Here is a 24,440-nt window from a genome sequence, read left to right as displayed (position 1 = left end):
TCGAAGCGAGAAAGACGTTTACTTTGTCAAATATTCTTTTATTATCTGTTGTTCTTAAAAAAGTAACCATAATAACCCTAAAAAAAAACCTTGTTGGACATTGCAAAACTGGGTAACGTGTGAGCCAATGCAATTCATTTCGTAATTTCAAACAATAGTCCTACAATGTTCTCCACCATAAGACGTTTAACATATTAAGTTGTATTATTAGTACAGTTTTTGGTTGCTTTTAACAGAATATTCAGCAGCAAGCTGGTGTAGTTTGAGTACTGTATAGTTATGCAATGAGACCGCATATAGTTTCTCTACCTTATCCACCGAAAGTACAACATTCAAAGTACAACAGGAGCTTTTAGTTAAACAGATTTTGGCTTCGAAGAATTTAAGGATTTTTGCATAGTAAAACACTTTAATTCAAAATAATCGCTTCTATGGCTGTCCAATATTTTTGAATTTAATTTGTTGAGTTGTCCATAGTATTTCTAATATTTTTTATTTTATTTGTTAATTTTTTTTTTTAATCATCATCGCCATATACAGTACGGAAACTCGCTGGGCCGAAGCTTGAAACTCGATCTGATACGCTTAACGTCATTGGAAATCAACACCCAGGCTACCTAATCGATACCAGAATCAATGACACAACGTAATTTTACGAAAAGGGTAGACGGCTTACAGCGTGGCAATCCCTTTAAACTAAACCGTGGGTCTTATTTGTAGCTGTTGTTGTGGTTAAATGTGTTACACGGTGGCTTTCTTGCAGAAGAGATAAAATACAAATTCTAAATTCTACACTTCTGGTGTTTGATTACTTGAGTCTATTCAAAGATGGCGAGGTAAATCCGAGGTTTGTTTTCTATGGATGTAAAGTATGTTTAAGTGCATTAATCGAACAGCCCAGTTTTCGAGATATCTCCAGTCAGCAAGCAACGGTTTCCGTCTTAGTCAAGAATTTAGGTAAACATTGTCGGTCAACTGTTGTACCTTTTTACTGAAAATAATTATTTTCGAAACGACCGTCATGCTAGCTAGCAGCCGAACTAACCTTAGTGCGTTGAGTCGATAAAACCGGTTTGTTAACCTGCTAGAGCTTATAGCTTCGTTGCTATATACTTAGGTAGGAGCTAAGCGGTTTATGATTTATGTGAGGAGCTGTCTTGTAATTTGTAAACGACATGTTATTATCGAACTACACAAACGCTGCCACTTGAATGCCTTTTTACTTTTGTGTAGCGTTTGGTGCTCATTTAGCGAGCTAATGCTAGTTTCCCTTCTGTTAATGGAACCTTTAGCTAACGTTAGCCAGTCACATTAGCTTATCGGTGCTGTACGCAAGTGCTAAGCCGGTTTCGGTCAATTACCTAACAGCAAATTGTGGATTGTACAGGTCTGTTTGGATTTCGGAAGAAACGATACGTTTTCTAGACTTTGTCAGCCAAACCTTAGGTCGCTATAGTTGGGACAAAACTGTAACGTTAACTCTGACGTTACATCGGCGTATTTATCCAGGCTCGATAACTTAAGAGGTTAATCGATTGCATTTTATCATTGTTGTTCAAAACGTGGCATTTCTTCGTTGGGATAAGCAATTTGCTTTAATGGCTACATTGACAATAACTCTGGCCTGTCTTCGGTTAAAAGTTAACGTTACGCAGTAAGCCGCAGTGCACTGTGTCCTCTTAACACCTGTCGATTATTGGCAGTTTTTATATTTTACCGTGCTGCCCCCCTGTCACCACTACATCAGAGCAATCAGGGTTTTTTTTTTTAAATGTTGTCACTGATCGGTGTTTAGCTACTCATTGTTTTCTGTCCTGTCCATAGACTTTCATCTGCAAATGTATTTTGTTCGGTCTGTACACACTGCTGTCTGCTAAAACAGCGAGAGTTCCTCTGTTTAAATAAAGACCAGTAAAATATTTCACTGTGGTTCATTTTTCCTTGTCCCTGCTAAAATCTCTTGGGCTGTCATGCCAGTCTTGCTGGCTCCTTGTCTAGCTGCATCAAATATTTACTCTACATTTGTCTTCCGTTTACTTCAGGCTGGTGTCATCCTTGCCAGTCAGAATGACCGACCAGGCTGTGAAGAGGGTGGTTAGTGATATAATTCGCTCTCCTGAGGACAAACGGGTTTATAGAGGTCTAGAGTTTACTAATGGCCTAAAGGCCATACTCATCAGTGACCCAACAACAGACAAATCATCTGCTGCTTTGGATGTCCACATAGGTAAGGGACTTTGATCGTTATTTTAATGTCTTTCAATTTGGGGGAGCAATAGGAAAATGGTATGCAAAATGTGTAACAAGTTTGTGTTCTGTGGGCTATGGAAATAGGCCACAGTATCAGGCTAAACAATTGTTGGTCACATTGGCTGTGGGAAGAGCATATGGTAATGACAGCCTTCAAAAATCTTGTGAACAATTAGATTTTACCCACGCCTCATAAATTTGCAGAGAAAGAAAAAGTGATTTCAAAGACAGCAAATTTAGTTCTAGGATAAAGCAGGTCCAGAGAATAGATGCTTTTGAGTCTACTCTTAATTATTTAAGCCATATTATCTTATATATTTTGGGGCTGTTACTAGTTGATGTAAAATGTCTGCATAACAGACTAAAAAGGCAATGCCCTGTGTGTATAAATTTAGCTTTTGTGCCATTACAGAGCTGTCATTTTTCTCAGTCTTCACTTTTAACTATGGCCTGGGAAGCCTTGAAAAAAATCAAGATGATGAATCTGCAAACACTAATGTGTAAAGAGACATAAATAAACCAACTGCAATCCTTTGTTAATTTCTCTTAAATTCACAGGTTCGTTATCAGACCCACCAAACATCTCTGGCCTCGCTCACTTCTGTGAGCACATGCTGTTCCTGGGAACAAAGAAGTATCCCAAGGAGAATGAGTACAGCCAGTTCCTCAGCGAGCATGCAGGCAGTTCCAATGCATTTACAAGTGGAGAGCATACAAACTATTACTTCGATGTTTCCCACGAACACTTGCAAGGAGCACTAGATAGGTAACTTTTGTTTTTGTGGATTGATTTTTATGTGGTAAAAGTAACTATGCTCATTGTCCTAATTCTAGAATGTGGGTGATAGAATCTGTGTGAATTTGGTTTTTGTGCTCAGCTTTGGACTTTGGCACTGTCCTTAACTACTTGATAGACAATGAGACTTAACTAGTCTGTTTTGTCCAATGCATTCACTTTATTTACACAGTGTATGTCTGGTGCCTTAAAGCAGATGCAACCAGTTTGCTTTATTGGTTGTGTATTTAGCAGTATACAGTTTTTTGGAGTTAATGCGTTAAGATCTGTTGAGAGCTCCCAGGTTGTTGTCATTGTGCTTCACTGTGCCATCTTTTGTAACCATCAGAATAATTCCCCAGGATCATAGTGACACTGTTGTCCTCAACCTTGCAGGGGGCTCTGCTCACAAGGCTTTGGTCTTTTTCTCCTTATTTTGGTGGGAACAGTCAGAATTTAACCTATGGGGATAAGCTTACCTCCTTTATAAATGAATGATAGTCTAGCAAGCACCTGTTTCTGTGACATGGGCTAATTATTCTCCTGCACCAGTCAATTGTGAAGGCCATCTGGAGGTCAGTGTTAGGAAAGGAGAGTGCGGAGTAGGTTGAAATATTAATGTTGTTGCCTATTAGAAAATAGAAGAGCATGACAGCTGAAAGGATCATATGTGTCATTAGCTGCCGTTATCTTAGTCTTTTTATTTTATTTATTTATTTTGTGTCCTTTCGGTTAATCCCGTGTTCAGGGTCGCCACAGTGGGTCCTTTTTTTTTTTTTTTACTGAGAAGAGAATAACAACTGGAATAAGAACTGGAAAGACCATATGATGTAATAACATATCTGTGCCATGGTTCAGGTTGGGAATTGTTTTATTTAATTTTTTTTATACTTTATTGATCAAAACAACTAGCTCCTGTTAAACCTAGAGCAGCAACTGCCATGACAGACATAGCTTAAAAATATTTAGATTTTGTTGGCTTACTTAGTCATTTGCATGGCAGTTGGTCTCAGTTTATAATCATGCAAATGCAGATAGGTTTTCCTCATGGCGTCTTGTCCATTTCTTTGTCTGCGAATGATCCTATAAACCAGTAAGTATTAGACTCGCACTAAAAACATTTTTTTTTTTAAATTACCAACTAACTCTAAGTAGTTATGTCTGAAATGTATTCTACATACTGAACTGTACTGTTCCATGTTGTTTAATTGTCATTTTGCTCTCTGCGTAGGTTTGCTCAGTTCTTCCTTTGCCCTCTGTTTGATGAGAGCTGTAAGGACCGGGAGGTGAATGCTGTGGACTCTGAACATGAGAAGAATCTGATGAATGATGCCTGGAGGCTGTTTCAGCTGGAAAAGGCCACTGGCAACAAAGACCACCCATTCAGCAAATTTGGAACAGGTAGAAACTCTCCAGGTTTCTCACCAGACCTCAATTTAACAACGAACATAATTGACTCTGATTTTCTGCTTATTTCTGTCAGTACTATGTCATGTTCTATCATATTATAGAGTGTCTCCATGTCAGTCCTTCTCCATGCAGGATTCAATATGTGTTTATACATTAATTAATAATATATAAGTTAGTTTAATGCATGGAGTCAATAATTACACCAAATAGGTTGTTTCTACGCCAATTGACAAATATTGAAGAAAGTGGGTGGCACTTTATTTGTGTTTGAAAAATGACAACTTATTGTATAAAAGTAAGGTCATTGTTTGTATTTGCATTCACTGACCTGACATTTACCTGTCCAAGAAAAGCATCTCATAGCCTAAAGGAAACTTAGTCCGTGTTCCAGTGAATTAGAGTGGAGAGCTCCGAGCTCAAAATAACCACCTGGTGGCAGTCTTGAAATACATAATCTTTATTGAAGTTAGAAGAGGATCCGGCCTTGATGTCCAGGAGCGTCGCTTTGCTCTTCGGCTTCTCTAAGAAAACCCCACTGCCTGGTGTGTGTTTTGCTATAATTTTCTCTTTTAAGGTTCTTACATGAAAGTGGTACATTTGTTTTATTTAGGTAACAAATTGACGCTTGAAACCAGACCAACTAAGGATGGGATTGATGTCCGCCAGGAGCTCCTGAAATTCCACTCTACATATTACTCTGCTAACCTCATGGGACTGTGTGTGTTAGGAAGAGGTAAGAGTTCATGTCTGACAAGTTGAGTGATTGAATATGGCAAAATCCTCCCTCCGTCTTAAAGGCACTTGATTGAGTAAGTAGTTACTAAAGACCACAAATATTTCTAGGACATGACTTGATGGACATAACCTGAAACATGTTACTTCAAGTGTTATGTGGAAACTGTTAGGCAGCAATACAACATGGTTTTCTTTATTTAAATTAGATGTTCTGCCTTTGGATCAGTGCTATTAACAAAGGAAACTATTGTCAAGACAAGGTAGCTGCTACATAGGGTTGTAGTGTTTCTAACTTCTACTTCAATGGCCCTTTCGCTGCTTGCACCTTGGTCATAAAAGAGCCTCTCTTCCCTTTTTTCTATCTACAAAAGACTTAAGTGTTGAAGTAGAGCTGATGTTATATCATAAAATAAATGATACAAGCTGGTCTAAACATCTCAGTTATATTGTATACAGTGTCTGTCTCTCTTCTTTTTTTTTCCCCTTCAAATTCCCAGCTCATTAGAATTGTCCCTGGTATATGTCATCCTTGGCTGCCAAGTTACATTTGCCAACATTGTCTTTCTCATCTGGATTGTGAGATGGACAGTTTTAACAGAAGTGTTTTACAAGAGCATGTTTCTCTAATTAATGACTCAATGTGGTTTTAAGTTAATCAGCTGCCGAGTTTGGGGCAAGCTCTCTTCTACCTTTTTGGTGAAGAAAATTGAAAGGGAGACATTTGTGAGCATTCTGGGAATTGTTTTTGATGATCAACATACAGTTGGCTACAAAAGTTTGCATTCCCTTGTTCTAAAATGAGCATATGGAAAAATGTATTGTAAAATACTGAAAAGTTGTCTCAATGCGCATTAAATATTATGTTCGCTTTTTGTTTGTTTTAACATAACACAAGGGGCTTTATAATATAGTCGAAAACTGAAGTCTAACATTATGCAATGAATTAAATACTTTGCTGAAATTTGATCATTTTGTCTGTTGACTGTGAAGTAAAGTTAAACTGTGAATGTGCTCGAATGATTTCGCTACAGAATCATTAGATGAGTTGACCTCCATGGTGGTTAACCTATTTGGAGAAGTGGAGAACAAGAACGTGCCTGTGCCAGAATTCCCCGAGCATCCCTTCCAGGAAGAGCACCTCAGGGTGAGCTGCTTTCATGTCTCTCCAATAATTCTCACATTTCATTCTAGAGAAGAAGTGTAAGGCCATTGCCTGTATTTAATGTATTTTTTGGTGGGGGGTGGGGGGGTGGAATTCAAGTTCATCACCAAGAAATGTCGCCGTGTGAATAATTTCTAAATAATTTTATTTTTATGTTCTTTGTATTTTGTCACAGCAATTCTACAAAGTGGTGCCTGTCAAAGATATCAGGAACCTGTATGTTACTTTCCCCATCCCAGACCTCCAGAAGTACTACAAGTCTAACCCAGGACATTATCTAGGACATCTGATTGGCCATGAAGGGCCTGGAAGTTTGTTATCTGAGCTAAAATCCAAAGGTAGGACATAAAGTACAGCTGCGTGACGATAACAAACAGGGCTTGAGCTTGTGATTTTAAAAATGTGATGTATGCATAACAGTGCCTATACATGAGCAAATGTCTTTTTATTTTTTATTGTTGTTGTAAAAAAAACGAATAACATATATTTCCATGGTCTGAAATCTAAAAGTGTACTTACTTCCCCTGTTACCATCATAAAAAATGACTGGAATCAAAACCCAACTCATGCTGATCACGCATCATTTTTAGGCTGGGTGAACACACTTGTCGGAGGGCAAAAAGAAGGAGCCCGAGGCTTCATGTTCTTTATCATCAACGTGGACTTGACTGAGGAGGGTCTCTGTAAGTACTACAATAATCCTGTCAGTCACGTTTACAGATGTGTTTTACATGTGGTCATGATTAAATAAAAGCGTGGTAAGATTTGTGGAAATGCATTATAAGTAATATTCACAGAGGCTTGATTGTTTTGTGTCCCTGTAGTGCACGTCGAGGACATCATCTTCCACATGTTTCAGTACATCCAGAAACTGCGCACGGAAGGGCCTCAGGAGTGGGTGTTTGAAGAGTGCAAGGTAATTATTGTTGTATATTCAGTGACAACATTTCAGACGGTGGGGCGAGGATACCATGCCCCATTTATTTCTGGCTGCTGAGTGAATTAATAGAGCAGCAGAAGCATTGACAGCAGAGGCTAATGGATTCAATACCTTTCAGCTATTTTCACCGTCGTATCTGTTGAATGTAGCAATGTCTAATTAAGCTTGATTTTAAGTTTAGAAACATGGAAACATATTGGCTTCTGTCCAAACTGTGTTACATGTGCAACTTCACCCGTTACATCCACCGTTTCTCATTCTCTGTCTGCAGAATTTAAACAAAGTGGCCTTCAGGTTCAAGGACAAGGAACGGCCCCGTGGGTACACTTCCAAAGTAGCTGGTTTACTACATGTAGGTCCGCTCTTCATCTGCAAAGGTTGTTTCCATGGAGACACATTGCAGCTCTTTGCCTCCGTACCCACTGTTGTCATCAGACTGCCTCCTGGAAATTTTTGCAGAAGCACAGTCAGAATCGGGCTCAGGTTTTATGTTTACCACAGTTTCCCAATTACTTAATGGTTCTTAATTGCAGGAATTTTCGTTCATTAAGTTTGGCAGTGGAAATAATTATTTCCCTCCTCAGTCATAGCAAGTGGCAGAATGCCCTAAAATTACCTAAGATTACATAATGACGTGGAGCAGCTCAGTGTAGCGAACATTTTTTTTCTAGTCTTTGTCGTCATGTTTTGCAGGTGGTTTATGCAGCCTTTAGTAATTAAAATGTAAAATTAACATCCATGTAGCTAAAAATTCTGTGAAGACAACATATGTATTATTTTTAGATTCTTCCAGTTCATAATTAATGTAGTTTGAAAAATGTAAAATGTAAGTCCTTTTTTTCAGATGTTTTCCAACTAATTCTACCACCTCAAGATGTACAATGCTCACAGATTTCTGCTCTGTGTGTTAAAGTATTACCCTATCGAAGAGGTTCTAGCAGCAGAGTATCTTTTGGAGGACTTCAGACCAGATCTGATTGAAATGGTGCTGGATAAACTGAGACCAGAACATGTCAGGTCAGTGTGACAACATCAGCCTCTGTTCACGTCCAACATTAAAATATGTAATGTAGACAAATAAAAGCCCAATGGTAGCGTTACTAACAAATAAATGGTTGATGCTTTCTTCAGTAACATAAGAGTAATGTCACAGTTACACACCCTCGATGCCAGGGCAGTGTTTAAAAAGTGATCATCAGTGTGAATGGGTTTATGAACAGAAAATAATTGTTTCTGATTCACGATACACAATGTTAAATGATAGGTTCGTGCATAATGTCAAAGTTGTGCGTCAGGACATTGCTGTAACCTCATAATCAATCAGTGTTCTTACACACACTGAATAGTTTTTGTCGCTTGTCCTCTGTGACAAAATGCTTCTCATTTTCTTTGATATTTGTTTGAAACAGCTGTTTCTAATTTCTAGCTTGAAACCGAATTCCAGACAGCATTATTTTACTAGAGCCGGAATACAATCGGGTTTGGGTTTGTCAGCCTTTTTTAAGGAAAGAGTAAAGAGTAATGACTTAAATTATTTGGTGATAGTATTAGTATCAAGTGAAAATCCTCAGAAGTTTTTTTTTTAGTGATCAGCCGACAAGTGATCACTGTAATATAATGTTACCCGTTTTATACACAGATGAGTTTCTTCTGTGTAATGACATGGACATGGCAGAGAGGGTGGATATATTTTGTGGCATTATAATCACAGCCTCTGACAGTTTTTTTTTTTTTTTTTTAACTAGTGTCGCTTGACCGTAATGGTTTTATGGGAGGCTGCAGTTGTTACAAAGTGCAGACTTGTGACTTACAGAATCCTAAATGCTTACCAAGCAGGAGAATGCATGTACTCACTGGCTGACCCCAACAGTTTGCATGCCGGACTCCTCTCGTGTGTATTTAACCTTAGTGGTTTGGTAATGATGCTAAACTAGGCTACGTCAGAACATTGCTGGAAATTATTAGCACAATTATCCATAAAACACTATTGATTTTTTTTTTTTTTTTTAGATTAATTTGGTGTGTAACAATTCAGCATCCACCATTGCCATTTAGTAACAGCCTTGCGGGTGTAAAGGAATTCTAAACGTTGCTCATCAGTTAAAGGTAGACAACATGTCAATTATGCCCATCTCCACTTCCTCGAACATGATACAAATAGAATCCTAATGGAAAAGCACTCGTATTTTTTTCAGTTAAGCAGTTACACATGGAGGGTATCTAATCCACTCTAACAGACCAATGTAACATGACCTGAGCTTTTTTTTTCTTTTCTCTTTTTTCTTTTCTTCCATAGAGTTGCTCTGGTGTCAAAGTCATTTGAAAGCCAAACAGACCAGACAGAAGAATGGTATGGCACACAGTATAAACAGGAGGCCATCTCTGAGGAGAGCATCAAGGTGAATCATACCAAACAATCGAACACTATTCTGGGATTCCGTTTTTGGAGTGTGTGTGACCAGTTTTAGGTTTCATAATATGCCGCTTGCTGATTGTACATTTGTGTTTCAGAAATGGGCAAATGCAGACCTCAATGGCAAGTTTAAGTTGCCTATGAAAAACGAGTTCATCCCTACCAACTTTGAGATCTACCCTCTTGAGAAAGACTCTCCATCAGTGCCCGCTTTAATCAAGGCAAGTGTTGTTGCCACGTTTGTCTGTCCCCAAAGAGTATTCACTGTTTGTTACTTCAAAGCACAGTCCATGCTTTGCTCTACGTTGTAAATCTCTGCTTCACTTTCATGTGATAATAAAATACTGTTGTATTGTTATTGATACATAAAACCTTTAGTGCTGGTTTTGTCATCGTGTCAAGATCAAAGGTACTAAGTTCTTAACAACAGTGTACATACAGTGTCTATTTGCTGAAGAGAAGGCTGAAAAAAACCCAGTGCCCTTTTTCAGTTATCACTAAAATACCCGCGTCACTGTTAGCGTTTATAGAGACTCCTGCAAATTAGTATTTCTGCACAGAATGAACTTGAAATGAGTCTGAAAATGAGAAGTGTGTACTTGGTTCATTTCCTGCAGGACACTGCTATGAGCAAGGTGTGGTTCAAGCAGGACGACAAGTTCTTCCTGCCCAAGGCCTGCCTGAACTTCGAGTTCTTCAGGTGCGTGAGTAATGAGCAAGCTTTGTACTTCACCTGGAATTTTGGGCACAAGGTCCTCTGCCTAATGTTTTTCCTTGGTAGTGCTTTTACAGTCTCACAGTGTGAACTTCCATTATTCTTATTTCTTAATAACAGCAAAAAAAATTACTATTACAACTACAGAACCTAATTATCAGCATAAAACATTTGCTGTGAGTTTGTATTTCCTTCTCCTAAATCACTTCTGAAGAGTTTTCACAGCGCTCACTGCACTTTACTTTATCACATGGCCAGTGACACGCTATAAAACACTTCATTAAACACCCATTTGTTTGGGTGAATTGTCAGTTGAACAACTGAAGAAAGTGTTGTTGACACACACAGTGAATGTGAGCAGAGGATGGGTCAGCTATGAAAATAACCCCGGTCATTCTAGAAGAATCCGTTGAAATACTGAAGAATATTCCCGTATTAAGAAGGAAATATCTCAGTGTTATGTTTTTAGTCATCGAGTCAATAAAGGAACAAGGAAAGTGTAATTAATTACAGATCAGAGAGATGGAGACTTTTTTTTTTAGCTTTACATTCGGTAATTCCCTCGGTCCTCTCGGTATGTGATCAACAAGCCGACCTTAAAGCAGAATATAGTGCAGTCTGATCACAACACGGCTAAATTTAAATATTTTCATTCTGATCATTCAGGGTCGCAGATCAGCGATGAAAATACATACTCAATCAGCAGCTTTTATTTTAACTCAAAGCTTTATTATTTTAGCTTTAGCTAACAAGTAAAAAGGGAACATTAGCTGCTTCCTTGTCCGGTGTGGCTATAGTTTGTGAAACACACATGCATAATTGCGTACAGTACTCTTTTTGGGAGACAATGTAGAGGACACTGTCTCTACGCTTTGTTTGACCACTGCCATTTTCTCTACAGCCCATTTGCATATGTGGATCCATTGCATTGTAACATGGCATATTTATACCTGGAGCTCCTCAAGGACTCCCTCAACGAGTATGCATATGCAGCCGAGCTAGCTGGCTTGAACTATGACCTCCAAAATACCGTCTATGGGATGTATGTAAGTATTCAAAATGCCTCCCCATCGTACTCGTGCTGCATCCCAGACCCTACGTCTCCTCATTCTTTTTCATTGTCAGTCTGGACTAGTGGGGCTCAGCTAGGCCTGGGTCGACAGGTCTTTTGCCGCATGGAAATGATTTTTATCTCAGAGGTCTTTTTTTTTTTTTTAGATTATTTAGTTTAGATTATTACAAAAAATTATGTTGTATTATTCTGTAATAATACAGGATCATACATATGACTTAACTTACCACTCCCGAAAACCTTCAGGCCCAGACCTGGCTGGTCTAGTCTCTGTTGTCCCTGCATTCCTCCTCATTCTGCATCACCTTTCATTTTTTAGGTATCTTGTCGCGTCTTTATGTTAGATGTTAGATCAGGCGATGTGGTGTTCAACAGGCCGACAGGCTTAAAGATTGATTTTTGGTTGGATTTTGCCAGTTTTAGCAGGACGTTAAGTTGGTCACCAGGCTGCATATACATACTCTTTTTATTTACACACAAACTTTTCATATTTAGTTTTTTTTTTTTTTGTTATTTTTGTGTTTGACAACCCGTTGTTTTTTTCCCCCCCTTTCTTTTTTCCTTCCATTAGTCGCTACCTATACGCAGATCCCCTGCACTGCAACATGACGTACTTATTACTCAGATTACTGAAGGATGATTTAAAAGAGTATACATATGCAGCCCGCCTGGCCGGGCTGGTGTATGGCGTAGCCTCAGGGATGAATGCCATCCTCGTAAGTAAGCCGTTTGAAGCCTGGTGGGCAGTGGGGGCATCAGTGAAGGGTCAAGTCTGAAGCTCTGGCACAGTGTGGAAATGGTGTGGTTTTTCTCGCTTTCTCGCTTCTGCTCAGTTTGATTGGGTCTTGCTGTTTGTCTAAACTTGGTTTTCAATGAAGTTTTGCTTGTGACTGCGTTGCCTGCAAACCCCAACTAAACATGTCACATAAATATAAGATGGCTGGATACAGTCCCCTGCAAATATCAAGTACTATCTTTACTTACCACTGATTGGATACTAACTACTAAATGGGGATATACAGTACTTCCAAAATTCCTTCAGGATAATCTACTGTTGCACGGCAAAGTAACAACCTGCTCTATGAATGAAACTAACTTGTAGCTGGGTTCTTTTGCACACTTGACCAAGTAACCTGCATTTATTACCTACCTACCTCTTCTCCTTGAATTCGTGACTGCAGTGTGTTCTCGGAGACAGCTGCTCAACACGCCATCTGTTTAGTTGTGTGATGGGCTGTGTGTAATTTATTTGAGTCAGCAGTAATAGTGTGGCTTGCTGCCCATTTATCAAGGTTAATGATTCTAGGAGAGATTACTTTTATCAGGCGTCACCGCAGTGACTTGGCGAAGAATGAGATGATTTTGAGAGTGTAGCCATGTAGCTGGACGTTTTGCTGAATCATGAAGGTCCACGAGGTGTGAATGACATTGCAAAGTGTAGCCATGAAGTAACCTTGACTGTTGGTTTGAATTTTTAAAAAAAATACTCATTTGCATAGAAAAGCCTCATCACCACTTAAATTTGTTTTGCCTTCCTACGAGAAACTACACGGAAATAGATTTGCACTGCCAGAGATATCAGTTAGTTTCCTAAGATGAATCAGTTTCTCAAGCAGATTATTATTTAGTACGGATTTGTGAAAGGATGGGATTTTCTTGGTTGTTTAGTCGACCTGTAATTACAGCACACACACATTATAATAAATGGGTCAAAAGCCAGCCAATCAGCAAGTTAAACTACAGAGTGATCTGCCACCACTAGTCTTGCCAGGCTCACCGTATCGATCTGTCTGTTGATAACATCCCACCTGTCCTTTTTACTACTGTCCACTGCAGCTGTCTGTTAAAGGTTACAATGACAAACAACACATCCTGCTGAAGAAGATCGTTGAGAAGATGGCCACCTTTGAGATAGATGAGAAGCGTTTCGACATTATTAAGGAGGCGGTAAGCTCTGATTGCATCTGCATCATCATTGAAAAGTCATGAGTTAGGAATCAAACAAATGACTTTCAGCATTTCATATCATAACAGCTGACTTTAATCCCTGTCTTAGTCTACGTTACTGCACACAGTAAACTACCGGTAGCAGCATTTTAGACACTGCAGGGGTTTTGACTTAATCCTTTCAGTTCATAAAGTGACTTTGCCTCATCTCTCTCCTTGCAGTACATGAGGTCTTTAAATAACTTCAGAGCTGAGCAGCCTCACCAACACGCCATGTACTACCTCCGTCTACTAATGACAGAGGTTGCTTGGACCAAAGATGAGCTCAGAGAAGCTCTGGATGGTGAGATTTTGCTCTTAATCTATCTATCTTTATTTTTTATTTTTTTAACTTCAATCTCTAACTCTCAGCCCATGTGCTCGTTAGTCCTATTTCTGCTGTGGTCCAAACCGAGTTACCCGAAATGCAAAATAAATGCCACCTTTCTTCAAGCTAGAACTGAGCAACAGCCTGAGCTGTGTAGCTAGTTCTAGGAAGTTCAATTACTTAGTAGCTGCATTAACAAATATGTTGAACGTTAGTTAAGAGTGTCACCATTTCACATCTTTATTGTCCGTAGTTCCTGGTTTACAGTCAATAATTGGGGCTCTCACTCCTTTCTCACCTTAGGTCTTGTCTTTCTAATGCCCCCCCCCCCTCCCCCAAACAAAAAAGAAAGTCTTTATTTGAATGCTGAGGCTGTTCCCCAGCAGATGCTTCCCTAGCTGCAGTCTTTTCTATCTGCAGTGCAGGTTTGGAACCTGAAGGGGCAGATTATTAATATTATTTATTTTTTTTTTTTTTACAACTGAGCTTACATATTTATCAGAGTCACATTCAAATGAGATTTAATTAACCTGCAGGCCCAAGACCTGCAACCCAGCCACCATGGCTTCCAATTACTGCCATGTGTTTGCTTACCAATGTCCCTAACCTCCTGCCATCTCCTGTCTGAGGTGTCCGAGAATGTCTTCCGTGTGTGTGTGTGTGTGTGTGTGCGTGTGTGTGTGTGCGCACGTGTGCGTGTGTGTCCCTGTAGTAGCTCATCCTTGAATCTGGGTCAGACGCTGCTTGAATTCAGATTGACCAGCCCAAATTGAAGCAGACACGATTTTTGTACACTAACCAGATGTTAGTGCTTGTGTTTTACAAGATTTGCATGATTGTCTAACCTGGGACTGTTGTCTTGTTTGTCACAGCAAGTCTCTACTGTGAAATCATCGCACGCACACACACACCCATACACACATAAAAAACAGTTATGTGTTTTGTTACTGATTTACTATTGATAGCTTGGGAAATTGCTCTTTGATTGCTGTTGTCTGTGATCTGTATTCCAGATGTAACTCTCCCACGCCTCAAGGCCTTCATACCTCAGCTATTGTCACGGTTGCATATTGAAGCCCTTCTCCATGGCAACATTACCAAGGAGGTTTGTTTGGAGTTACTGTTTTTGGGGGGGGTTTGTTTTTTTACTGTCAGATGAAGAGAAATTCTTCTCATGCTTTTTCTGATCTAATTCTAAATAGTGCAGCTTTCAGTTCATATCCGTGCTCAATGTTTTTCTACAGTATGAATAGGCCTTTATTTGTATTTTTTTTGACTCTGTCACATTTTTATCTGTCCTTCCCATCATTTCAAAGAGAACTACTGTTAAAATGTCCTAGAATATCCTCTGTTCAAGTGACACTTTAGATGGGAGCAGTGATTTCATATAATGTGTTGAAATGGCAACCGTGTCACAGTCTGGTAGAGAGAGCGAATGAGTGGGAGCAATGACCCATTTCCTTATCATCAACGTACTGAGTAGACCTGCGCCTCAAAATGTCAGAGCAACAGCTGACAAAGTAGTCTGGCAGAGAAGCCTTATAATGTGAAGGTTTATGACAGATGGGGAGTAACAGTCATGTTTGATAAAAAGATTTGCGCTTGTGGGCCATTTACAGGGAGGGAAAATATTAAAAAGACAATTTAAGAGAAGATCCTGGGGTTTTAGCTTTTCTGATTAGTTTACAGAAACTCATTTCACATTAATATTGGTGAATGTGTTCCTGGGCTGGGCAATAATGCAGCTTTTCCTTTAACACATTGCAAACATTTTAAAGAACTGCACTAGTGGAAAAGTAGTAGTGAAGAAGCGAGTACAATAACCAAAATGTACCATAGACCCCAAGTGGTATTTTTCTTATTTCTTAGTATTGGGTACTGAAGGTTTCCAGAAAATGGCTGACCTGTAATGTCCCTGAATGCCTTCAACACACACACACACACACACACACACACACACACACACACACACACACACACACACACAGCACAGTAACCATTACTGATTGGTTTTCCACACTGTGGCTATCGTGTACACATGGTATTACTTTGTTATTGTGATGTATGGTAATATGTTATATCATCGTCATCAGCAGCTGCAGCCATCAACACTCCAGCTTGTTGACTGGCAAAGCAGGTGTCTCCAAAATAACTACTTGTGGTGGCTTTTGGGAGACAGTAGAGGAAGCTTTCATGTTGATTTTGCAATCTAACCATTTTCCACATCATTCAAAACAAAATAATAAAATGATTTGTATACATCACCCAGACTTAATTCCACACCTCCAACCTTTTCACATATCAAATATACACTGAACTGCAGAATTTTAAATGAGAATTTTCCTTTTCCTGCTCAAATGTTTGTTTTTCCTCTACCTTTCGTCTCTCCAGTCTGCTCTTGGGATGATGCAAATGTTGGAGGACACCCTCATTGAGCACGCTCACACGAAGCCCCTCCTCCCAAGCCAGCTGATTCGCTACAGAGAAGTGCAGGTTCCCGACGGTAGGTCTTCCATACAGTGGTCAAGCCCTCTTAATCCCCTGCCAGTTGGGCCCGTCTCCACGGTGACCACTCAGAAGGGTTCTTATGCTGTGCTTTTGTCCTCGTCATCAGTGCCACTGTCGTACAATTTAAAAAGGTTTGATTAAATTTCAGCATCCTTCATTTCCCTAGCTGGAAAATATTAGTCACCGAGTGAAAAGGTCGGTGACTGGTCAACATCTGTACACAGCCTCCACTCAACAGCTCACAGATGAATGCGCAGGCAAAGTAGAGCACCTGTGCTGTTTTTTTTTTTTTTAAATTACATTAGGGAAGCTGTGTGATGTGTAGAGGAAAACCAGAGCTGTGCAGGGCCACCCGGAGACATCCTGTGTTTTCCAGGCTTGGCTCCAGGCGGCCAGTCCGACACAAAGCAGGAGCACAAGAGGACATAAAGGATGTAAACACAAAACTTATAAAAATGACCGACTGGCTGACAGTTTGTCCAGGAAACATATACTTGGACTCATAGCTGACAGTTCAAAGAAATGTAGCCATTCAGTCGTCCAAGTGGAATCAGTTCCAGCGTCCAATATTCAAACAAAGTTTTGGAGTCTGCAACAACAAAATGCAGACAGCCACAAAAACCTAATCTAGAGCTTAGTGATTTCTGTCAGCAAAGTTATAAAACACATTGTGTAATAAGAAAAAGTGTTTAGTAATTGCTGTCACAATTGTTTTGAGTTGACATTAACTGAGGGCACAGGGACACAAAATGTAAAATGGATGGGCTCCTCCAAATACCATTTTACAGGTGAAATGCTAGAGGAGACCAGGTTACAACCAGTCAGTGATAAAAAGCACATTGACTGTCTCGGGAGCCATTCGGGAGAATATCACCACTGTCCCATCTCTGACTTTTCCTGTGTAACTGTACTGTAATTCGCTCATCCCTCCCTCAAGCACAGGGCTCAGGCTTTAACTACATATCTACAACCTGATCAGCTCATCTGTTTGATAACGGCATCAGTTGTGCACGTTCATGCATGCAGCATTGATTTTTGATAAGGATGGTTTATGTGAAACCAGCTGGGCTGGTAAAATGTTTTTTTTTTTTTTTCATGAAGCAAAAATTGAAAATGATTCCTTAAACTAGTTCCCGTTGTTTAACAGCATGATTAGCATTGGCAGGACGTGTGCATTAAAAGCGTCTCCACAGGTCTGCAAGTTACCCATCCTGTGTGCACCAATGCGCCCGTCACACCATCACAGATGGGTTTTTTTTGAATGATAACATATATAATACCCCACATTTTCTGTTACCCTCAAAGCATTGGACATGTAATTATTTAGGGTGTCAAAAAGCAATATATATTTCTCAGGTTCAATGGTTGAGATGTTGCCTTTGTACTATTTGTAAAAAATTCTCAAATACGAAAATAGGATTCAGATGACTTGCAAATCCTGGCATTCTGTTTGTTTATATTTTACAAATGTCTATTTTTCACATATGTACAGAAATGAAGTATGTGCCTTTAATCCTCATGTAGAATAATAAAAAAGTAGAAATGATGCCCAGCTTCTGAGCCCTACCTGTTTCAAACACAAACTCTCCTCTCAGGTGGCTGGTACGTGTACCAACAGAGAAATGAGGTGCACAACAACTGTGGCATTGAGATCTACTACCAGACAGACATGCAGACCACACATGACAACATGCTGCTGGAGCTGTTCTGTCAGATCATCTCGGAGCCCTGCTTCAACACACTGAGAACCAAAGAACAGCTGGGTGAGGATTTTACTGTTTTTCAAGATTTGCTACAAATTTGTGAATTCTTCTTCTTCCTATTATTATTATTGGGGTATTTTTCTTTGAGAATGATATCACTATAGTCTGCGTTGAGTAATTCAATACTGTTCTAGAAGGACTAAAACGAAAGTCAAGTTCTGTCAACTGTGATGGTGTATGAATTGTTGGATTGGGCCTCTGAACCCACATTTTCCTTGAAAGCAATTTTAATATTCTTGTAAAGATAAATCCTGAGACAGTGGTAATGAAGTGAACGAAACATCATTCGAATATTTCCCGTATTTATTTTTAAACACTGACAAGATTTAAGTAAATGAATAATTTTGACTGCAATGGATTTTGAAGTCAGTCTTTTCTGTCGAGCTCTTACATATGTTTTTATTTTTTTTTATTTATTATTTTTTTTCCGTTCCCAAGGCTACATTGTGTTCAGCGGGCCCCGACGGGCAAATGGAGTCCAAGGCCTGCGTTTCATTATCCAGTCGGAGAAGGCTCCGCACTACCTGGAGAGCCGTGTAGAGGCTTTCCTGTGCACCATGGAGAAGGCTGTGGAGGAGATGAGCGAGGAAGCCTTCCAGAAACACATCCAGGCTGTGGCCATCCGCCGCCTGGACAAGCCTAAGAAGCTGTCTGCTGAGTGTGCCAAGTACTGGGGAGAGATCATCTCCCAGCAGTATAATTTTGACAGAGGTGAGGCCTCCTAACGGTCCACTTCACCTTGCTGCTCACTTCGAATTAGGTTTCGGCTTCAAATGCATATTTAAGTGAATATAATTTAAAATCCTGTAAGATGTAACGCCAAGTCAGAATAGACGTTCTGAGGCGTGATCGACATTTTGGTCCGTCCCAGAGGTGAGCAGGATGTTGCTTAGAGCTGCACAAATTGGGATCGATTAAAGCCTGAAATAATCTGCTGCCATAGCACACTTCTCTCATGCAGCACTCTCCTGAGTGCCATAATGGATTGTAATGGGCCTGGTTCACTGGTAATCTGCCTAAAGCCCCGAGTGATGGCAACACTGAAAGGCTGCCAAGGGAGTGGTGGTGATTACCGATACCAGCAGGGTGAGCAAGGGCTGCTAACACTCACTGCCAAGGGCAAAGATGAACACGATTCGTCTGAGCTCACAAACAGCATTTTGTGCAAAAAAACAGGTTTATCGTGGGTCTGTGGCAGTAGAGATTCTCCATTTGATCTTAAGCAGAATATTTCTCAAAGTAGTGAAAGCAATTCACAAGGTACCAATGTGTTGAAGAATGAAATCCAGAGGCCAAACGTAGACACACTTTAACACTTCTTTGAGCCACACTTGAATGTTTTGGCTGCGATTCTAAGGAAAGTTTAGCTGAGCAGCTTTCACTTTTAATGGATCACTAGTTTCTTAAAACCTTCTCAGCAAATTTCTTTTTTCAACCTTTCTGACATGAATTGAAACTGCTGCCTGCAGAAGTAGAAACTATTAGAATGGGACATATTGGCTCTATTGGCTAAAATGCTTATATAAAGTGTGTGTTCAGGCATCGTGACTGTGCCTCAGTATGTTCTGTTTCCTCTGTGTTTTTGCAGACAACATTGAAGTGGCTTATCTAAAGACGCTGGCGAAAGAGGACATAACGCAGTTCTACAGAGTAAGTGCTTCCTCTTTGTCACGATATCTTCCCATACAGCCAGTGATCAGTGGTAGATGTGTGGCTTTGCAACGTTCCTGAAGTCAGTGAACTCATGCTTCAACTCACTTTTATTTTTTTTGTGCTACATGTTACAAAACCCATTCTGTAAAATATGCCCTCATTTTGAATCTAATTCGTTGTTTCCTCTCACTTACTGATGTTGAACATGTTTTTAGTGGGCGACAGCTTCTGGGCTACAGGCAGGTCAGTTTATCCGTATGGAGCCATGTGGTGTAATGTGTGCAGAATATGCATTGTTGCTGAAACAAGCAAATGAGACTGTGGCCCAGGAGGTAGAACAGTCATCCAGCAATTTCAGGCTCGTTGGATCAAATCCTTTCATGTCAAAATGACCACGAGCGAGACACCGTTGCCCCAGTTGATGTGTTGAGGTATAAAAACAATCTTATTTCTCAGTTCGATCATGATGTTGGTGACATGCTGCTTTTTGTACATTTTCCAAAGATCTCTGCAACAGGTTATTTCCTGCTTATAATTCAACTGGTAAATAGATTAAGTTGACAACAGACTTTCTATTTTCAGCGTTTTAAAAAGTCCTGAAGTAGATTGTGCTGAAAAAGGTCGTATTGACCATCGCTGGACTCAGTCCGGCCTCCCAGCTTTGATCTCCCTCTGCTTCTATTCATAGCTATGGAGGTGACACTGACAGAGGATGCTCTCAGCATATCAGCTGCCATAATGATAGCCAGCCTGTTTCAAGGGGGATAAAGGGCCAAATATACGTGGCTGCCATACATTTGGGGGGGGGGGGGGGGCATCTGGGCCCATCTGGGGGCATCTGGTCCCAGCAAACACCCTGTGTGCAATAATGCACTTCTAGTGTCACATCAGCAGCAGGTTCGAATCCCACCCAGCCACAACTGGCCACCTTGCCGGACAAAAATGGGACGGTTCCGGCAGGAAAGGCATCCGGCTTAAAACCAATGTGTGGCGACTTCTCGAGGGACAATCTTGCTCAGCAGAGTTGACGCTGTCTGACTGCAGATGAGTCAAATCTAGAGAGCGACTGTGGAGCTAAATCTCCACAGGGCAGCTGTCACAGTTGGTCCCAGATTCAGTGGGACAAAAACAGCCATTCCAGCCACATTGAGTCTCTTCTTCTGTGGTATTAATGCTCTTTTTCAACGAGCACAGTAATGAGTCATTCCAGTAACTGTTTTCGATGGAATCATGCGTTTTTTTTCCCAAAAAACTTTTAGTAACTGTGGAAAATGTTGCTTATGGTCGTCCTACTGATTCTCATGAGAAAAAGGAAACCGACCGACAACAGTGCATCACCCCACCTGTCTGTCTTTGTCTCTGCAGGAGCGGCTGACAGTCGATGCTCTGAAGAGACACAAGGTGTCAGTGCACGTCCTGTCCAGAGAGATGGACTCCTGTGAGTATCTGTCCACACTTGTCTGTTGAAAAGGCCTGACATCAGTGGATTCGTCCCGTGTCACATTGACCTGTATGTCACTGTGTGTGCAGGTCCAGTGGTGGGAGAGTTCCCAGCTCAGAATGATGTCAACCTGGCCCCCGCTCCTTCCCTGCCACAGGTAATGATCATGTTGTCTTTGGTTTATTCCTTTCCCAGCTGCTGACACTGACTGTTTACCTCATAGATAATTGTGCTGATAGTCTTATTGTCAAATCCCACTGACAGACCAAAACCAAAAATAACTGGATCCTACTAACGGCTCCATTACTATGATTATCCAGCACCTGACATATCTTTGCTTTGTTCCATAGAGCTGTGTTGTTGTCTGAAAGCTGATGATGTTCCTTCATTACTTTCGTTCTCTTTTGGTAATTTTGTCTCAGTCCCACACACACTGTTCTGGTGCTGTCAAGACTCATTAGAGCAACCAGAAATTGAATAATCAACAGCTGAATATAGTCCCAACAAATTCACTATTTACTCCTCTGTGATTGGCCCTTTTCTACGTCTCTGACCTAAATAATTGTGTTTGGTAGGGACCATTTGGTTTAGTGTCAGAGCTACTGACGCTGCAGGGAATATTTCTCATTTGTGGGTTGAGCAATAAAACCATAGAATTACATTTCTATTCCTTTTTTTTTTCTAGAATTCATCTCTTTTGGTTTCTCTACACGAAATATAATTATAACATTTCTTTTATGTTCATGATCAACAAACGAGAATCTTCACTAACAAGCATTTCTCTTTTTACATATTGTAATGGTGTGAAGAATAATACTAGGTGCAGCTGTGCTGCAGCAACAAAAAAGTAACTCCTCCACATAACAAACAACCTAATTTCATATTGGGCTCCGGCTGTTCCCAAAACACAGGTGACCTACATTATGTACTGTCCCTGAATGCCTCCCACGCAAAGAGAGCACCATGACCATTCTGCACCGTCATGGCTTGTTGGACCCCCGTTGGCAGTTATGATTCTTTTATTTATTTTTATGCTGATTTGCGTTGAATCCGTTACACAGTCACCGACGGTCAAAGAGGCCCCTCTGATTGGCTGTTCAGATTAGTGTCAAATGTAAGAGACTACAATTTCTAACTTATTAGACGCATCCTTGCTAAGAGAAAAAGGCAAATGGTAATTTCTACGTGTGCGGTGCTAAAATGCTTGTTGGTGAGCTGTCTGCCATTTGCATATCAATGTCAGTGGTGGCATAAGTACAAAGTCAATACCAAGTAAAGAGCAAGTTCTTGCCTTGAAGGAATCCACAAAGCCAAAGCCTGTAAAGTCGTCTATCCGTACAAATGCCACTGTGACCTGTTGACTCTTTGTTTCCACAGCCCACATTAGTTCAGGACATGACGGAGTTCAAGAGGAGCCTGCCTCTGTTCCCCCTGGCCAAGCCTCACATCAACTTCATGGCTGCCAAACTGTGAGCGAGGGCGGCGGGTCGACACGCAGCAGCAGGGGGTTGAGGGTGGAGCCAGCGAGGGCGACCGCTAGGGACCCCGCTCTCGTTTTTCACAGATTCCCCTCCCCTTCTGTCAGGAAGATCGTCACCTGACTGAGCCTGCATGAATGTTTGTTTGTGTGGATACGTACGTGTGTGTGTGTGTGTGTGCATGTGTGGCAGGCTGGAGCCACTAGAAGAGCTGCTTGGAAACAAACGTGTGTATTTGAATCACAGACTTAGCAACGTGGTTGTCAACATAGCCGTGATAAAGATAGAGGTCACACCAGACTCACCTGATGTTTAAATCTCCAAACAGAGATGAAACACTCTCACACATCACAATAGAGTAGGTGTTGTAGAGGACAGAGACCTTTAAAAAATTAATAATAAAAAAACATAAGGGCCCTTTAAATGAGTTTAAGTGAACTGCAGACGCTTGGCGGTAGGAGGCATTTTATTTGAGTTATTCACACATGCTGCTTTGAAAATGGATGGCGGGTTTTTTTGCGATGATCTGGAGGCTGTAGCTCCACGAAGGTCTTTTATTTTATCTGTTGGACTGTTCTGTTTGCTGTGTATCTCCTGAAGGCACCACAACTCTCCTAAAAAAACGTTATTAGAAAGACGCACTCTGTCCGACAGAACATTTTTATTCACATTTCTGCATTTCGGAAGAATATCTGCCTTATAATTAGGGTTTTAATCCTCACAGGTTTGGAAATGTTTTCGCTCATAATCCGGTAAAATGTTGGGACCCTTTGAGGAGCTGTTTTAAATTGCTATTTACAAAGAGCATTGCCCAAGTGTTTTTATTTTTTATTGCATTTTTACAGTGATATGTAATTCAGACATCTCAGGGGTATCTCATGCTTTTTATTTTATTTTTTATTTAATTGAATTTTTGTTTTTTCGAAGGGAGGGTTACATTCAATTTTATTATTAATTGATTAAAATAAAACACACTTATCAGTCTGTCGTGTACATTAGTTCTTTGTTCACATATCATTATTGGTTTTGTTAGTTATTTTCTTTATAAAATCAAATGAACTAATGGCTGTAGAGAAGAATTCAACTTCCTTTGAATCTGGGCTGATTGTTGTTGGTGTTCAACTTCACGTCTCCATGTGAGACTTTCTGCAGCTTGTGCCTTTCCAGGGGGGCATCAGTTTGTAACTGGCTGTGCCTGGTCTAATCCTGGTGGTTGTGAACACCCCCCCCCACCCCAAATAAATCATGCTGGACTGTGCATTGGCTCTCACAGAATAGATGTCAAAATGCAGCTAGCCTTTTATTTCTGAAAAAAAAAATATGAATAATAAAAAATGTTCCTGTTGATGTCAGGAGGGGTGTAGAGGACGAGCTCCAGTCTGGACTATTTTTCTAAATATATTATGCACTTCTCTCACTTAGCAATAATGATGTGAACAAGGGAAATGCATGAGGCAGAATGAGATGATGCTCTGGATTGCTGTGTTGATCCACACTGATCCCAGGCTCAAGCCAGAACCTTGGAGATGAGTCTGTTATGAGGCTGGTGCTGGGTGGATGGTGATTTCAGTGTGGGCATGACCTGCTCTCTCAGGTGCTAACCAGCTTTGCTCTGTTTAAAGGGAAAAAAACACAAAAACACTGCTGGTGCAGCTGTCAACCACTATGTTTCAACAGCCAAAAAAAAAAAAAAAAAAAAATGGGAGTGAGGACATTTTCCTCTGCCTGGCCAAACCTGCTCTCAGGTCTAGTTCATTGCTCACTCACATGATGGTGCATAAAAAGTTTGAACCTTCTAGAGCGTTTGGATT

General features: G+C 40.4%; 1 protein-coding gene across 4 annotated transcripts; it reads left to right on the top strand.

Annotated features, from left to right (window-relative positions):
• The first annotated feature begins 714 nt into the window (after window positions 1–714).
• ide (insulin-degrading enzyme) lies at window positions 715–23,525 on the top strand. Of its 4 annotated transcripts, none has more exons than XM_067474381.1 (25): window positions 715–836; window positions 2,043–2,227; window positions 2,809–3,016; window positions 4,257–4,426; window positions 5,046–5,168; window positions 6,202–6,314; window positions 6,508–6,670; window positions 6,923–7,015; window positions 7,157–7,248; window positions 7,544–7,624; window positions 8,186–8,289; window positions 9,569–9,671; window positions 9,784–9,906; window positions 10,303–10,385; window positions 11,302–11,446; window positions 13,309–13,419; window positions 13,642–13,762; window positions 14,800–14,891; window positions 16,178–16,289; window positions 17,890–18,057; window positions 18,496–18,768; window positions 19,646–19,707; window positions 21,076–21,148; window positions 21,241–21,308; window positions 22,529–23,525. In XM_067474381.1, the coding sequence occupies exons 1-25, from the start codon at window positions 829–831 to the stop codon at window positions 22,622–22,624; spliced, it is 2,970 nt and encodes a 989-aa protein (XP_067330482.1). In that variant the 5' UTR covers window positions 715–828; the 3' UTR covers window positions 22,625–23,525. The 4 variants fall into 4 exon arrangements, with proteins under 4 accessions (XP_067330482.1, XP_067330491.1, XP_067330472.1 ...); XM_067474390.1 differs by having other exon boundaries at window positions 715–847; XM_067474371.1 differs by lacking the exon at window positions 11,302–11,446 and adding an exon at window positions 12,044–12,188 and having other exon boundaries at window positions 821–957.
• The last annotated feature ends 915 nt before the right edge of the window (window positions 23,526–24,440 follow it).

Source organism: Channa argus, chromosome 1 (assembly GCF_033026475.1).
Source record: "Channa argus isolate prfri chromosome 1, Channa argus male v1.0, whole genome shotgun sequence".
Lineage (NCBI taxonomy): Eukaryota > Metazoa > Chordata > Actinopteri > Anabantiformes > Channidae > Channa > Channa argus.
The sequence above is the reverse complement of the archived record's forward strand: the minus strand, read 5'-3'. Positions and strand labels throughout refer to the sequence as shown.